This window comes from Manduca sexta, chromosome 26 (assembly GCF_014839805.1).
Source record: "Manduca sexta isolate Smith_Timp_Sample1 chromosome 26, JHU_Msex_v1.0, whole genome shotgun sequence".
Lineage (NCBI taxonomy): Eukaryota > Metazoa > Arthropoda > Insecta > Lepidoptera > Sphingidae > Manduca > Manduca sexta.
The window spans coordinates 394,668-411,924 of record NC_051140.1 but is presented as its reverse complement, the minus strand read 5'-3'; the positions used below and the strand labels follow the sequence as shown (position 1 = coordinate 411,924).

Genomic DNA, 17,257 nt, shown 5'->3' with positions numbered 1-17,257 from the left:
CTACGTGATTTCTTCATGCTTTATTTTTATAATTTTTCGAAAATATGTTAATAATTTAAAACTAGATAAAAGATTTTATATATTACAAAACTATATCTTACTTCACAAACGCAACGAGGTCATTGACCTAAATGTCAAACAATTTTCGCGAAATATGCAGTTTTGGTAAATAATCAATGATTTTAATTAATTTTGTATAGTAAAATCGTATTTGAATTAGCTGGTACATGTTCAACTAGTGCTTTCACGCCGTATGAACGCAACAGAGATGGGCGACATAGATTTTTCAAAGGTCTGCCGCACTTGTTTAGGTTCAGAATCGCTGAACCCAATCTTCAGAGATGCTGATGATCATCAGAAATATTCTACAGCTGTATATATGACTACAGGTGTTAAGGTATAGAGGAGTGTAGTATTTATCAAAACAATTAATTTTTAAGCTGCAGTGAATTTTTGTTAAACTGAATGGAGACGAGGTCGTTGCCCACCTGATGATAAAAACAAATAAATACGAGAAAAAAGGGTTTTTTTAAAAATCAGAACTTTTTACCAAGTACTGCATGCGTCATGGCACTGCATTATAATATGTGTTTATTTCATATCTCATATAATTATTCATTGTTTTATAAGATTTCGTCCTTTTAAATTCATGATTTCCATGCTAGAGTGGCTAGGCAGCTGCTGTGAAGTAATAATAATAAGTAAAATTGAGTGTGTGTATGTAGGATAGACAGCCTTTTAAGCCCAAAAGAATAGGTCTGGCACAACTGGTTCACCCACATTCCACTGTGTTTATTCCATCCCATGATGTGATAGGTGGGGAGCCTATCACCATTTGGTACATAAACTTCGAACGCCAGGCTGATACTGAGTAGAAAATCCCAATATCACTGCCCAACCTAGAGATTGAACCTGAGACCTCAGCACTGATTTGTACTGTAATTCAACTACGCCACTGAGGCAATTAGGTACCAATATACACTAAATTAGTGTCACTACAATATGAATAAAACGCATATATGTTTTATTATCTGTTTTCTTCAGATGCAGGTTCAAATTTGATCTGAATACAGCAAAACTGCAATCCATTTTTAATAAAACAAGAAAATAGCTAGTTTTCACCAATTTCATAATTATTAAAAAAGTATTTTACAAGCTAAGATTATATTTTATTTCACTGCTACTTGACACACTTTAATCTGCATGAAATGATTTAAATATTTATGTACTTCAAACATTATTTCCAGGTGGAAATGAATGACGGCCTGCCTCAGAACATGTGCACACAATGCATGACACACCTGAACGACTCCCTGAAGTTCAGGAAGCTTTGTAAGGACACAGAGATGCTATTACTAGACTACAGACAGAAGATGGACAATGCATGTGAACTGTATGATCTTAAGGTGCAATATTTTAAAATACTATGTATAATGTATTTGTTGAATTTTAATGAACTATTTAGGTATCTCAATTTTGATAAATAAAAAAAAAATAAAAAAAAAAAAATTGTGTGGGTTGGATCGAATATACATTTATTTTTATTTTTACTGTATTTCATGTGGAAACTTGTAATTGACCTTTCATTATTAACTTTCCTTTTATATAGCCATGGCAAATTAATCCCACAGCACCTGATAGTAAGTGGAGTGGGGTTGTGGGGTCTTGTAGAATATTGACTGACGACAGACGATTATCTCGCGACAGTTTGTTTTGGGTTTTATCTCTAGGTCAGGAAATGTGATATTAGGTTTTTCTACTCAGTATCAGCGCTGGACTGATCAAGTTAAATCTGCCGTGAACCGTCCCGTACATGAGTGCACCAGAATATCCTCTAACAGAGAGATATGGTGAAAGATCATGAGGCGCATTGCATCTGCTCCGGAAAACACTACATGATGACCACAACCACTCTGTCAAGAGTGCTACAACTTAGAAGAAGAAGAATCAGCCCAGAGTCTAGATCCAATATAGCGTTGAGCTTCGCTGCGCCAGTTGCGCCTTTGCCTACCTCTTCGGGGATAAAAGGTGTTAGTGTGTGGTGTGTTTATTGATTTGTAATTGTTTTAGGTACCCAAACAAGAATTCCTGGAAGATACTGGACAGATTGATGACCAGGATGTGAAGCAAGAGTTGGTGGACACCACTCTCTCCTCAGATGAGGATAAACCTCTCAAAGATCTGTTAGAGGTTGAAAATAATACACAGAACATGAAGCTTCCAGTTACATGTATGTTTTTGTATTTTAATTTAACTACACAAAATGGTATTTTTAATTTTACTATGTTTAATTTTAATAATTATTTAATTATTTAATAGCAAATAATAAAGAAAATAAGCTCTTTTATGTAACCATAAATAACATAAGTTAAAAATGGTGCAGCAATTTATATTTCAAATATTGAATATGCAAAAATGGGCGCATAGAGGAACGTTATAGTTTCATCACTCTCTTTCGCGCACATCCTAATTTCTCATGACGTCATAAAGATATTATTGCGTCTTTTTTTCGTTTTCGTCATCTAGCACTTCTTTCGGTTTTTAAAGGCTTAAGTATATCTTGTTGATTTTTATCTTAATTTTAGAACTAATTACTTGTATATCGGCACAACAACAACTAAAACTCTACCGTGTAGTGAATGTGGACCCGTCAGCGCCGTACGAGCCGGTGTACGGCACGGGGCGCGTGCGCTGCAAGCTGTGCCGCGCGGAGCTGTCGGTGCGCAGCGTGGCGGCGCACGTGGCGCGGCGCCACCCCGGCGCCGACGCGCGCCGCGACAAGTGCGAGCTGTGCGACGCGTACCTGCTGCGCGCCAAGATGCGCCGCCACCACCGCCTCGTGCACGGCGCCGGCGCGTTCAGATGCGGGGTGAGGGGCTTGTGTTCATTGTATCGTCGACACAGTATGAGTATTACTATATGTGGAACACGTGACGCCATTATTTAATGATAAAGATATTTTAATCATAGTACTGTCTTTGTCTACTGACTGATGACAGTGACACCGCGAGGTTTTAAACGGTTTAATCACTGGCGTAGTGTGAGTTAGATAAAAAAAGTCATTTGCAGAAACAAGGAACCTCTCTAACCACTTATACATGATACAAAAGTAGAAAAAGATTAAGATTTTTTTACATATTTTGTCGTCCCTATAAAAGCGACAAACCCGCCTCCCTCCAACTACGCTACACCAATGGCTTTCATTGGGCCACACTTCTCAAACCAGATGTAAATATTCATGAATTACAACAGAGCCTCAAAGCAAGGGTGGAACCCGCCACCTCGTGTAGCCTTATCATCACCCATACGATAGTTATTAAACGCTATTTTAACCCCCAGTACTGCAAGTCAGAGTTCGACGCGAAGGAGTTGCTGGTGGAGCACGTGGCCGCGTGCACCGCCAAGAACAAGAAACGGAAGGTGTCCGAAGCGGTGAGTTGTGATAAACCGCCATTTTGAATAAGCTAGCCCAATCGCTATTCTCTATATCAAAATGGACCAATCAATGGACCAAGAACAAAGTATTATTGACGTTTACAAATGAGTTATTCTGATTGGTTCAATCTCGGAATCGGATTGAAGATTGAGATTGGAAGCTTTTATTGAAAACGGCTGATAGTCGATACGGATATAAACCTTTTGCGCATGGGGATGAATAGTTCGGGTGAGGATTTTCATATCACTCATTTATTCTTGGGGTAGACAGCGGTGTAACCAGGGCACTTACCTTTCGCCAAGTGTGTTCCACCCCATGATGTGATAGGGCATTCATCGCCATATCGGGCACAAATTCCAAATTCCGGGCTGATATCGAGTAGAAAAACCCATTATCACTTTACCCGTCCCGGGGATCGAACCCGGAATCTCAGTGCTACAATCGTACTGTAATACAACTATGCCGCCGAGAAAATCTAAATCTATGCCGTACAATAATTACTAGAATTGAATAATAGTGATTGTTGGTTAAGACATAATTTATATTGTTCCCAATTTATAAATAGACCAAAAATGCGCCACCCGACCCCTCTCGTTTGGTCTCGGTTTATTATCAGAAAAGCTCCCTATCAACGAATTGTATGCTAAGTAAGACAGCATACGTTCTGTCTCGCTTCCACGTTCCATATCTTCGCGTGCTTAATTGGGGTCAATTAGGGTTCGGTATAAGAAGAAAGAAACATTTATTCGCACAATATACTGGGACGCACACAAACATTTATAACAAGGTACAAAAAAAAAATACATAGAGCGTTCGGGCAACGTGCATCTCATAATACTGCCGAAAAGGTTCCAGTTCAGCATTAAATGCCAGGCAAAATATGCCTGGCGCTGGTTTTTGAACTGGAACCTATTAGGGTTAATATAGCTGCATATATTCCAGAGCAGGGAGCTCCGGGAGTGCGACATATGCCATAAGACGATGCAGAAAGCAAGCTTGAGGTTGCACAAGGCGGTGAAACACGCCGGCCTGGGACCCGTGTGCGAGGTATGTAAAATGTATGTCATACAAAATTTAACGGTAAAGGAATTTTCAAAATCCATGAAATTATTTAAAAATTGTGTAAGGAGTAGTCGCCAAATAATCGTAATAGCAAACTGTGACGTCATCGAGTATCACCAGCCATAATGTTGCGTGCGTGAGAAAGAGAGCGCGGTAGCCCACCACTCTCCCACTTTCACTCACAACAATATTACAAGTATAATTGTTTTATTTTTTAACCAATTGTAGGATATATTCTATAACTGGATGCTGCAATTTGTTGAACTGTTTGTTGGTATATTGTTGTTGGCAGCACTGCGGGAAGCGTTTCGGGAATAAGTTCCGTCTGAAGGAGCACTACCGCGCCAAGCATGGCTACGAGAAGTTCAAATGCTCCTACTGCGACTTCCAGAGCGCCGCCATCATGGCCATGCGGGTGAGCACGGGGAATTCCATTATATTATACATTTATTTGATAGCTCTATTCATATTCCGCTACTTCTGAAAGCTGCGTCAAAATAAGTTAAGCCGTTAAAAAAACGCTTAGTTGTTTGGTTCCCTCTTGCATTCATCAAAGCGGGCATTACTATTTTAGGTGGTAGGATCGTGCGTCAAAAATATACTTCCGGAACCACTGCTATAGACTAATGTAAATATGCGGTGTGGAACAATGGCCATCCTAAGCCAAGATTCGTAACCCGTCAATGGGTTGCCCTCAGAATGGTCGCTTAATTTCCAAGGGTTGCGAGCGCTTAAAGCGTTCACCCAAAAGACCGGTGTGTTTGTATAAGCCGGCCCTAGCCAGGCTATCAAACGTATGCCCAAAAGAAATACCGTTGCGCAGAACCACGAGCGTCGCCACCGCGGCGAGAAGCCGTTCGTGTGCGAGTCGTGCGGCGCCAAGTTCCACGCCGCGTACCTCCTCGCGCAGCACCGCCAGAGCCATCGCACCGAGAAACTCGTCAAGGTAACACCGTTCTCTTTAGCTCTTTATTTTGTCTCTCGCTTTGCTATGGAGGGAAGTGGCCAATAATAAGGTACCGGACTCATTTTTGTTCTTTACTATTATGAAATATTTACGTTATATAAATTATAACACAGAAGGAATTATTAAAATCCAGTAAAAAATCAACAAGTTGTAAGTCTTGGAAAGTCGTTGGAATGGGTAATTAACAAGAAACAGAAAAGAGACGAAATACCAACATTTGACGTCATAGGAATTACGACGCGTGTGAAAGAAAAAGATGAAGCGATATCCCCACAACGCGCCCACTTCTGCACGTTACAATATTTGAAATATGAATTACTCGCTCATTTTTTAACCAATTTTTATGCAGTTTTCGCAGGAGTGCTTCTTTTTCGTGTTATTAACCATTACATATAGAATAATGAACGAAATCAAACATAGACCGGTTCCCTATTATAAGTAATTAACTCCAACTCCCCCCTATCTTTCTATTTGATTAATTTCGCTGCGGGATAATGACATATTAGTGTTCCCTGAGACTCGGCGAGCTTCACTGCTCGGTGTCATAAAATGTGTGCCACTGATCCTGGCTTATAGGAGATGTAGGGGTGGCTGTGAAGGCGGGAAAGTCTTAACACAGTCTTAACACTGTTTTCTTTAAACCAGTAATGCATAGTGACAGGTGCGGGTTCCATAGCCAACACTCGGTCTGTTGACAATAGGCAAACTTAAGCCTCCCATATGCTAAGGTATCTGCGGATCCATGCACCCCAAATGTAGGAACCGCGGGGCGAAGAACATTAGTTTAAAACCCCTAAAAAAAATCACTCCGTCTGGGTAGGTTGCAGTGGTAGTACCGAAGATTTCTGCTAAAAACCAATTAGTGTTAGCTCTTAATTATTATTTAAGTAAAAAACAGAGAAAGATAAATGTTTTGATGCTGTAACTTGCTAGGTATAAGAGTCTGCTTGTGTGAAAGCGATAAACTTGAAAACTATCTAATGAATTTTCATACGGATTTGACAAATTCATGGGGTGATTCAAGAGGAAGGTTAATTTATACTTATAATTTACAACTGAAAAAAGGGTAAATAGGAATGCTCTTGTATTGTGTGTGACGCCGGGGCGGGTTGTTTTATTTATATATGGTATTTATGTTCCCAGTGTTCGCAGTGTCCGGCGCGGTTCAAAGCGAACAACAGCCTGCACATGCACAAGCTGACGTGCCACAGCGCCGCGCTCTACAAGTGCACTATGTGCGCACGCGCATACAGGTGCGTCGCATATACACATATACATACTCACTCAGCTAGTTTGGTAGTTAGTCAATCCGATATTCAGACACGAGTCAGCCCCAATGAGTCCATCAAATAGGCATTTTTAATTATATAAAATGTCATTTTGCTATCGCTACATAGTATAAAACAAAGTCGCTTTCTCTGTCCCTACCTTTGTATGCATAAATCTTTAAAACTACGCAACGGATTTTGATGCGGTTTTTTTAATAGATAGAGTAATTCAAGAGGAAGGTTTATATGTATAATAACATCCATTAAATAGTGGAGAAATATTGCACCCGTGCGAAGCCGGGGCGGGTCGCTAGTTTAATAAATAAATGAAACAGTATACTGGTGTTTATCTCTGCAACATTGCTAAAAATCATCCATGAATAAGGAATATTTTCACCAAACGTCTCAGTTTTACTTTTTTTTATCATTTTGTAGTTTAGTGCGAATATGGCGTGTGTGTGAGTCAATGTGTGATATTGTTGCGACGAATTCTCTTAGAGTGGCAGTAGTGGCATTAGGGCGCATACAATTAAAATTATTTTTTTATTGTTATTTGTTTTGTTCGTAACCTACACTTTTTATTTTACATCTACAGTTAGAATAACTTATAGTAAAGTGTTATTCCCAAGGAGATAAGTATGTGGTTTCATCTGCTAACGCAAGTGCAAAATAAGCCTGTATAAGCCAGTGGCCCTTATGTGTAATAGGGCGTGTTACCGTAGCGTTGCCATTAAAAGGCGTTCGCTCTTCTTGAGTAAAGATTTATTAATACAATACATGTACTAATTACTACAATACACTACTTAATGCCTGACATGTTAGCCGACAACATAACAGTTACATGACATTACACGTGTCACGGAATATAACCTAATTATTTATTACATAATAAGGTTATTTTCCGTGTCACGTGGTTAACATATATTTGATGAGTTACATTCCACTACATATGTATAATGGCCCGGGTATGTGTGCAGTTGTCGTCACTACGCGGTGAAGCACCTGCGCCACGTGCACCAGTTCCGCGGTCCCGTGCCGCGGCTGCAGCGCCTGCCGCCGCCCGCCGAACAGCACGCCGAACAGCACGCCGAACAACACACCGACCAACACGCCGCATAGCCGACGCCGCGGAACTCAATACTTTGTTGTTCATGATGACTGTTAGGGGCCGTTCGAGTATTGCGTAACGCAATTTTTGAAGATTTTTGAAACCCCCGCCCGAGTAACGCGCCGTAACGTTTTCCTGTACGCCCTTGCCATCCCTCTAAAAGTTGTAACTCTAAAGTGAAATTTTTTTTGGAATATTCTCAATTATTTTACGCAAAATACCGGAAAATCGCTAAAATACCTTTGTTTTAAAATAAAATACTAATGTTACGTAACGCTTTGTACGAGCCAAGCCCCCCCCCGGCCCTGTTACGCATCGTAACGTTTTACAAGACCCCCCTCTCCACCAAATTGCGTTACGTAATATTGAACGGCCCTTATGTAAATTATAATTCGTTTCGTAATAAATGCAGTTAAAACTATAATATGTCTTTTATTATTGAGGTTGGTTTACGTGAAACAAGCAAATGTGTGATAAATAAATCAGAAGATTTCACGGCAAAGAGTATTGTTTAGGGAATTGTGATGGAAATTCTAAACGCCACAAGACATTGTCAATGTCATTTGTGATTTGTAAATAAAATGCTTTAAAATGTTGCAAAGGAGAATAAATGGTACAAATATAGAATTAGATTTCTAAGGGAAAATGGGGAATTTGGTATGGAAAATATTTGTTTACTAGATTTTATCGTCCCGTCCTAGATATAGCACGCAACTTGCCTTCCCTAAACCTAGAATTTGCCTTCTCTAGATCTGAGGGCAAAAAAACACTTTAATAAAACAGTAGAGCGACAGAATCTCACAACAAAAACATATCTCAGGATGGCGAGCGCAGTGGAATACCAATTCAAGGTGTTGGTTGGTGTTTCTACTGTTTATAGGCGGTTGTATCTTTTACCATGACGCGAACGGCAAAATGGTCACGTCATTCAAAGCAATAACAGATTTTTACATTATAGTAATAGAGAAGAAAGATATTTTCCTCTAGTACTCTGAGGAATATAAACACATATCCAGTTGGTTATACATTGATTTTCATATTATCCAGCCAACCAGGCCCTATAACCAACAGGGGCCCTTTGGACCACCGCTGGGGCAGTATCAGAACCCCTATGGTCCACCCAACCCATACCCACAGGGCGGGTACCCTCCTGGTCAGCCCCCTGGCCAAGATGTGACTCCTCCAGCGCAGTACGGGCCACAACAAGGGTATCCTCAGGTAATGTATGAAGGTATTTTTGCTGATGGCAGGGAATTATCCTTCGTTAGTGGAAAGAATTATGCCGGCATTTTTGCAACCGAATATAAGTTTACAGGATAATTCCGAAATGCGACACGCGTAGTCGCACGTAGGCCTATATGGCGGGTATTACACCTTGTTTACTGAGGCCGTAATTAATTATCAATATTTATCGATTGCTAGGTGTTGCTCGCGGCTTCGCCCGTTTGGAACGCCTTTCTTGTTACAATAGTTCCTAAAACACTATAAGCGATTTACAGCTTCACCAGTATGATGCCAGGGCCATCGATTTAAAAATATAAATTAAACACAACATACCAAATGAACAAATTACTTGGATAAAAAGTAGTCTTTGTATTATTCCAGGACATGATCAAACTGTGTTCCAAATTTCATCCTAATCGGTTAAGCTGTTTCTGCATTTAGTTCTAACAAACATTCGGATATTCATACGTAAAAACATTTTCACAAGTGTTCGTATTTATAATGTTAGTAAGATAATATAGGAAGTGAGATAAGTGTTTACTAGCAACTAAGGACTATACGAGATTCATGGTATATTTTTGGGTTCCTTATACACTCCAGACATAAAAATAATGAAAGTACTTTAATTACAGCAACAAGGGTTCCCTGTCCAGGAGTACCAACAGCAGGGTTACCCACAGCAGGGGTATCCTCAACAAGGGTACACACAGCAAGGTTATCCCCAGCAAGGATATCCTCAGCAAGGTTATCCCCAGCAAGGGTATCCTCAGCAGGGATATCCACAGCAAGGTTTCCCACAACAGGCATTTCAGTCAAGCCAAGGATATCCTGGTAGGTATGCCAAAAATACTTACAAACTTTGATGCCGAGGCAGTCAGAAAAGCCAAATACTATTAATTTCCCCGCAGGACAGTATCAACAGCAGCCCAGTATGGGCTCACAGGCCGGCTGCGCGGCGTGCGTGGCCTGTCTGATGAGTCTGTTGTGCTCCTGCTGCCCTATGCTAATGGGCTCCGGCATGCAAGGCATGAATGACATGTCCGGCATGCAGAACGACAGCGGGAACACGGCCCATGTCAATCCACCGCAAACCGATGCTATGGATGCTGATGATAACTGAGGTGTCTTCGTGGATGCTATTTGAATTCATCAGGGCTGGCCTCTTGGGATTAGTGCTATAAGACAAGGTTTTAGGTTGATGAACGACAGAATTTCCTGATGGTAAGTACCTAAGATATCTATGGCCATCTATCATGCGAGAATTAGGGTGGAGTCAACTTTTAAAGAATGAGGAATGGGACATTATGTTATATACAGTTGGGATTTACTTGCTTCGGGCATTTATTGGGAAGGAATGCAGCGGAGGTCATCGGATGCAACTGTCGCTTAGAAAAGAATTTCCTTTAGAAGGTAGAAATAGTAAACATAAGTATTTTTTTCCAAAATCCTAGATGCACGCACTGTTATGGCCATCACTTCTGAAATGATATTTGACGCTGACAGCATATTGCATGTAATAAGTCTAGAATATTCAAATATAACTGGGTCTTTTGCTGACGTGCACGCCCTTCAACTATTATATTTTATGTAAGTTTACTAATAAATAAAATATGTTATTTATTGGTTGTTTTATTTTTCACTCAATAGAACAGCATTTACTCCCTTGGTCGCTTGATAAAACACAGTAGCAAATATAGCTCTTCGAATTACAAATATCGTCACATCTTAATTTTTGGTTTACAGTTAAGCTGATGATAAAATATAACGCTGTAGTAAGGTTTTATTAATGCACATAATTATTGTCAAAACCCTCGCTAGGCCCCCCTCGCGGGGCCAGACTATAAATCCAGTCTTTACAAAAGTATGTTTTGTAGTATCAGATTTGGAACGTTGTTAGAAGTCTGAGTAAATTTAACACGTCGCTTTATACAGCACGGTAAAATAATCCCACTGCACTTAATGGTAAGTGGAGTGGGGACCAGATAGTGTATTCTAACGAGAGATGATTCCCCTCGCAGGTCGATACAATTATGTCGGCCTGTTTGACACTGGGTGTACACAAGGTGATCCCGGAAAACGACAGACTTACGTATGTCAATGTGGCGGATTTTACACATTGTATACAGTGTTCGTTATCTGGGCGCATACAAATATCTGACAACCAGCAAACCTACTGACTGGATATTTAATTCTCAATCATCTATCTTCTATATAATTGATAGATACTGCCTGCTCCTCGACATAATGTACAGTAAAGTAAACATTTATATGGGCATAGGTGGCGTTAAAGGAACAAAATTATTTTTTCGATTGACTCATAAAAATTACCTAATAATTTTTAATGTATATTAATTTAATATATTAAATTATTTAATTATAAATGCTCACAATTTACCTTTGTAGTATGTAATAAATAAGGTAATAAATAAATTTGTGAACTCACGCGCAAAACCTTTTTGCTACTGGTCATGAAAAGAATAATTGAAAAAGAAGAATAAAATTTTGAATAAAGAAATATTTCCTCAGAAATTTTTGTTCTGGCACAACAAAATTGGTCACGCACCTACCATGGCCCAAAATTTCAAGTAAACCACAAAAACAGAAAAATTTAAAGTAAATATCCCGGCTATACACTACAATAATAACAGAAAACCTTCGTAAAACATGGCTCTGGTACTGAGAAAGGCGGTTTTGCCCAGAAATGTCTCTCTGTTTAAATGTATGAAGGGACGGCCGGTCGCCACCGCGGCCAACAAAAAGAACCCTGCACCTTTGTGTAAGTGTTAACATTGTTTTCATTATATTGTAATTTAAAATAATACCAGAGGGACCATCCAACAGATTACTTAAATTGGGGTATTTTGAACAATAAAAGTTATAAAGGTAAGTGTTAGTTACATTCGTAATTGGAGGATGGGAGACTGCAGCGACTCATTAAACATTTAAGTAAGAATAAGTTAAAATAATCGACTATCGCCTGTCTAATTGACAGTTTGACTTAGTGCGAATCTGTTTGCGGTCTTGTATTTCGCTCGCTGGTGGCGTTCCTGTTATTTTGGAGAACAGCGGCCGCCGCCGTGGTGGACCTCCAGGCTATAATACTCGGCGAGACGGTGCGCGTTCTTCTTAATAGCACGAGCGACCAGCCAGCGGCCTTCTCGCCCAGTGTTATATGCTTGGACGTCCTTTACAGCGGCGGCTCGCGGTTCGAGCGCGTTCGGACCCTGGTGTGATGGGCGCACGATGTTGCTTTGCTGCGGCGACCAGCTAGGCGGCTGGCGGAACTACGGAGACAAGAAAGATGAGGAGAAAAAGGAAGGCTGCCCCTGCGGCTGTCCCTGCGGTCCTTGCTGCCCTTGCCCATGCGGACCGTGTGGCCCGTGTGGACCCTGTGGACCGTGTCCTTGCGGCCCCTGTGGTCCTTGCGGCCCATGTGGGCCTTGCGGGCCATGCGGCCCCTGTGGACCGTGTGGTCCATGCGGCCCGTGCGGACCGTGTCGATGCCCAGGCCCCTGTGGACCATGCGGGCCTTGCGGACCTTGTGGTCCCTGTGGACCGTGCGGCCCTTGTGGACCCTGTGGTCCGTGTGGACCCTGCCGATGCCCATGCGGTCCTTGCGGACCATGTGGGCCTTGCGCTCCTTGTGCACCCTGTGGACCCTGTGGGCCCTGTGGGCCGTGTGGTCCCTGCGCTCCTTGTGGACCGTGTTGCCCTTGCCCTTGTCCGAGCCCCTGCCCATGTCCCTGCCCGTCACAAAAACCAAAGAAGTGTGAGTGCAGCACGTGCGCGGCTTGTATGGCATCGATGGCGCCGCCTTTAAAACAAGACGAGGTCAAGAAGGAAGAAAAGAAAATAACGCGCATGACTGCCGGCGCGGTTAAGATCAACCCATGACTTTATGGACACATTCTTTTACAGTAGATTATTTAAGTTGATAACGTTGTGGATTTTATCAGAACTTATATCACCTTTTTAAAAATCAATAAATGTTGTTGAGTAATATGTATTTTCTTTGCACCATATTTTGTTAGGGCATAATACGTCTCTAAGTATCGGAGCGTTATTCAAGGTGAAAAGCATAACCATACCTTTGCAGCCACGGCGGTGCCCAGTCGTCGTAAGAAGGAAAACATGCTGCAGCTCCTGGGCCACCTGAAGACAGAACAGACGAAGCAGCTGCGGCCGGCGAGGCGCCGCCGCGGACCGCGCACTGTGCTCCCCATTCGCTGCTGCGTATCGTGCCCGAACCTCGGCTCGCAGACAAACAAGCCGCGCGTGCTGCAGAGACACTTTAGCCCTCCCAGAACTAGGCCTGTTTCATACGACTCTATTTTATCAGTAAAGACTTCCGCGTCTCCGTACTTGCCCTCCTTCGCCTCGTGCCTCCTTCAGCCAAGCACCACCCAAATTGCTTCCAAGCGAGCTTACTCGAAGCCTTGCGGTTGCCCATGTCCATTCCCGTGCGGTCCCTGTGGATGCCCTGGTGGGTCTGGTTGCCTGCCTCCTCCCTGCAATACCCCGCCCCGCTGCATCCAGTACATGACTGGCTATTATTACTATCCGTACGGATTCTGGTTCTGCGGCCCGTACCATGTGTCAGGCACTTGCTCACCGGTCGGACCTTGTGGCACCGGTGGCCCATGTGGTCCTTGTTGTGGCCGATGCCCTCCACCATGCTGCATATGTCCTGCGGCCACAGCAGTAGTAACCCCAAATGCCATTCCACCGAAAATTATACCTAAAACCAACATCATTAATTCTACAACTCCCCCCAGTTATCCATCTAAAGAATTACCCCTACAACCACAACCCCGCACGGGACTCGCTAAATTCTTTCCTTTTAACACTACACCGGCAGCAAACTCTGTAATACCGCAAATAAAAGAAACAAAAAAGTCACCCCCTTCCATTCCCCCCATGACGTCATTAGTCTGTCCGTACAGCACCCAGTCGTTATGCCACAAGGAAGCTACAATTGACGAATCAGACGTCAGTTACGGCTGTGCCGACTACAGTACTGAGACGCGCCCCCCGTATACTTACAAGTCTGTTAAAAATAATAGCTTCCCGCCCTCACCCCTTTGCAAAATATCTCCTTCCGCTTTTACCCAGTCCATAGCTGAATATGGAAGAATACGAAAAGCAAGCAGAAGCACCACCCACTATAAGAAATCGCACAACCACCCGCTGGATTCATGTCCCATCTTGGAGAAACCCAGGGTGATGCTGAGCCGCGAGCAGCGCGACAGGCCCCACATACAGCCCGGCGCTTTCGATTACTCCTCCATCCCCAATTACAGGAACCCGTTCCCGCAAGCCCAAATCATAGATTTCAAGGCTTACGAGTCTTGAAAGGCAAAATCTCGAAATCCCCACCCCCTACATAATAATATAAGCTTGCAGTGATTAATATATAATTGCTTAATCATAAAAATAAACGATGGACTTAATATTTAGTTTTATTTTGCCTCATATCGAATTTGTTACTTTTATCCATAAGAAATTATGATCCTCATATTGTTTATGCAAAAAAAAGATAGGATTGTGATTACAGTTAAGCAATCATCCTTTCAGCGAATCTGACCACCAGAAGAAATTGGAAAGAGCAACTCTACAGGCTATATCGCGACATGCCGTCCATGAAAATCAAGGAGGTGGAACAGATGAAGCCCGCGGAGGCACCGAAGGAGCGCGAGTTACCGCGCAAGAGCGTATCCTGTCCGTGTTTAAGGAGCGGCGTGGCCGAGGAAGCGGAATCGAGGCCACAACTTCCGAGGACTCGTTCCGCCGTTTTCCATTCCGAGCATTCTCATTGTGCGGGTAGTCATGGAGGTGTACACGTTTCCATGCATCCCTCCTTCCGATACCACTTTGTACCATTACATTCGCTTTATAATGATACCCAAAGTCAAGAAAAAGAATCGGCAGAGGTTCGTGGCACGCTGGATGCTATCAGGCAGCTGTGCGGGGTGTGCGGGTGCCCATCACCCTGCGGCTGTTCTCTGCCGCCTCCCTGCAATACTCCCCCTCGCTGCATACAGTACATGACCGGTTATTACTATTATCCTTACGGGTTCTGGTTTTGTGGTCCCTATCATGTTTGCACTGGCCCGGTGCCTGTCCCTGGTCCCTGCCAACCAGGTGGTCCGTGCGGTCCCAGCGCGCCCTGTCCCGGCGGGTCTTGTAGCCCTTTTACCTGCTGCGTATTTAGCGAACCGTCTCTATCGTGCGCTCCAAGTGGCGACCTCTTAAGCCCGTTATCCAAAGTTTGCGCCCCCCTCAGTATGACATGTGGCCCTTGCTGTGGACCTTGCAGGCCGTGTAGACTGTGCGGGCCGTGCGGACCATGTAGATGTGGTCCTTGTGGTCGATGTGGACCATGCGGACCATGTAGAGGTGGTCCGTGTGGTCCATGTGGCATCTTTAAATGTTGTGGTCCATGTGGTTCATGCGGAATGTGTGGACCATGCAAATTCTGTGGACCTTGTGGACCCTGTGGCCCATGTGGCCCCTGTGGTCCATGTGGCCCATGCGGTGGTTGTGGCCCTTGTGGTCCTTGTGGTTCATGCGGTCCGTGCGGTCCATGTGGACCGTGTGGTCCATGTGGACCGTGTGGTCCATGTGGACCCTGTGGTCCATGTGGTCCATGCGGTCCGTGTGGTTCATGTGGGCCATGTGGACCATGTGGACCTTGTGGTCCATGTGGTCCTTGTGGCTCATGTGGACCATGTGGACCTTGTGGTCCATGTGGTCCTTGCGGACCGCTATTCGGTTGTGGACCATGCGGTGGATGTGGCCCTTGCGGTGGCTGCGGCCCTTGCAGTCCTTGGTGTGGACCATGTTTTAACTGCTCGTGTGGGCCTCTTCCTGTTAGCAGTCCGTTGAACTCCGTTAGCCCTTGTGGCCCAATCGGTCCAATCGGTCCCGCCGGTCCCGCCGGTCCCGCCGGTCCCGCCGGTCCCCTGGGCTTGTGTCCGAAATGCGTCTTCTCTCCGTTCACCGCAGCCCCGTCCGAGTCCGCAGATAACCCTTGCATGTGTCCGGTCTGTAATGGGTACAAACCTACTATAACCCAATCTCCTGACCAGACTGAATGTCCTGAAATATTGACCCCTAAGCCTCTGCCCAGGGCCACCTCACAGAAAGAAATGAACCCGAATATAATCAGAGCATATCCATTCAATAAAACGAAGCCTACGCTACATCAACGCATGATGTCACCAGTTAGCTCCGCGTGGGTACATTATTACACGAGTTGTGAGAGTTATAAGCCCTCAGCTGATAGTCAGAGGACGCCAGAAATACAGGAAACTGCTGAGACTACGAATGCTCTAAACTATTGAATTGCCAATGAAACCCCAAGAATATAGAGAATATTCCCAATGGAACGTTCCTGTAAACGGCAGGAATAAGAAAATTCGCTCGTTGGTAATAACTAAAACTTAAGTTTATAAAAATTATGAAATGGAATAAAAATAGTAAACGAAGTATGCAACGTTTGTTTTAATTTTTAGAAAATTATATTTTATATATCAAGTTTTGGTCTACTATTTTTGTCTACGATCATTTAGAGGTATCTAAAGAGTGCGCACAAGTATTTCATAAGTGTGGACCTATTACTTCGATGGGGTAAGCAAAGACGCTAGTTACATAGTCTCAGTAATTATCCATTTTCATTGAAAATAGATAGGTATTTATTTTCTAAGGTGGATGTTGGGGAAGAAGAATGGGCAGTTTATCTTCTCGATCTAATTATATCAACCGTATACCTATCAACGCGTTCGCGTCAACAGTGAAGAAAACTAAAAATTTTAAAGGTAAAGAATTTCAAAGGTATGTGGAGTCTGCCAACCCGCACTTGACCAACGTGGGCTAAGACCTAAACCTCTTAGTAGTTGATGAGACTGCATTCAGCAGTAGGCAGTATATTATAAAACAAGGCTGATATTATTATGTTGTCCATGCCTATGGTGCTCACATTCCTGCGAGCTTATTCCAAAATGTATCATATTTACCAACTGGGAATGGAACCCATAATAACAGGATTTAAAATACACGCTGCCATTAGGCCTAAAGAGACCATTATGGCAACTTTGAAAATTGAGGTTACATAAACATCTATATTTAATAAATACATTTTTGAAAAAAAATGTATCTATATTATTTATATTTTTTTGGAATTACTCTCATAC

The 17,257-nt window shown here is 43.0% G+C and overlaps 3 protein-coding genes across 6 annotated transcripts; all 3 read left to right on the top strand.

The window, feature by feature from the left end:
* Nucleotides 1–86: 86 nt before the first annotated feature.
* On the top strand, nt 87–8,103 carry LOC115451941 (transcription factor Ouib). 4 transcript variants are annotated; one of them, XM_030180363.2, is made up of 10 exons: nt 87–165; nt 1,248–1,406; nt 2,071–2,230; nt 2,637–2,869; nt 3,340–3,432; nt 4,379–4,483; nt 4,791–4,913; nt 5,322–5,444; nt 6,609–6,718; nt 7,711–8,103. In XM_030180363.2, the coding sequence occupies exons 2-10, from the start codon at nt 1,254–1,256 to the stop codon at nt 7,850–7,852; spliced, it is 1,242 nt and encodes a 413-aa protein (XP_030036223.2). In that variant the 5' UTR covers nt 87–165; nt 1,248–1,253; the 3' UTR covers nt 7,853–8,103. The 4 variants fall into 4 exon arrangements, with proteins under 4 accessions (XP_030036223.2, XP_037299575.1, XP_030036221.2 ...); XM_037443678.1 differs by having other exon boundaries at nt 99–397; nt 6,618–6,718; XM_030180361.2 differs by having other exon boundaries at nt 100–397; nt 7,711–8,102.
* Nucleotides 8,104–8,373: 270 nt separating this feature from the next.
* On the top strand, nt 8,374–10,631 carry LOC115451936 (uncharacterized protein YBR016W). The gene is made up of 4 exons (XM_030180354.2): nt 8,374–8,498; nt 8,889–9,059; nt 9,698–9,896; nt 9,974–10,631. Exons 1-4 carry the CDS (start codon nt 8,487–8,489, stop codon nt 10,183–10,185), a joined length of 594 nt encoding a protein of 197 aa, XP_030036214.1. The 5' UTR covers nt 8,374–8,486; the 3' UTR covers nt 10,186–10,631.
* A 909-nt stretch (nt 10,632–11,540) lies between these two features.
* Nucleotides 11,541–16,560, top strand: LOC115451943 (collagen alpha-2(I) chain). Its single transcript, XM_030180365.2, has 2 exons — nt 11,541–11,841; nt 14,640–16,560. The coding sequence occupies exons 1-2, from the start codon at nt 11,730–11,732 to the stop codon at nt 16,406–16,408; spliced, it is 1,881 nt and encodes a 626-aa protein (XP_030036225.2). The 5' UTR covers nt 11,541–11,729; the 3' UTR covers nt 16,409–16,560.
* Nucleotides 16,561–17,257: the final 697 nt, after the last annotated feature.

Coding starts and splice junctions, on each gene's coding strand:
- LOC115451941 (XM_030180361.2), top strand. CDS start 254: ATGAACGCAACAGAGATGGGCGACATAGATTTTTCAAAGGTCTGCCGC. Junction 4,484..4,790: donor GCCTGGGACCCGTGTGCGAG/GTATGTAAAATG, acceptor TGTTGTTGGCAG/CACTGCGGGAAGCGTTTCGG. Junction 4,914..5,321: donor CCGCCATCATGGCCATGCGG/GTGAGCACGGGG, acceptor ACCGTTGCGCAG/AACCACGAGCGTCGCCACCG.
- LOC115451936 (XM_030180354.2), top strand. Junction 9,060..9,697: donor CACAACAAGGGTATCCTCAG/GTAATGTATGAA, acceptor CTTTAATTACAG/CAACAAGGGTTCCCTGTCCA. Junction 9,897..9,973: donor GTCAAGCCAAGGATATCCTG/GTAGGTATGCCA, acceptor ATTTCCCCGCAG/GACAGTATCAACAGCAGCCC.
- LOC115451943 (XM_030180365.2), top strand. CDS start 11,730: ATGGCTCTGGTACTGAGAAAGGCGGTTTTGCCCAGAAATGTCTCTCTG. Junction 11,842..14,639: donor AAAGAACCCTGCACCTTTGT/GTAAGTGTTAAC, acceptor TCATCCTTTCAG/CGAATCTGACCACCAGAAGA.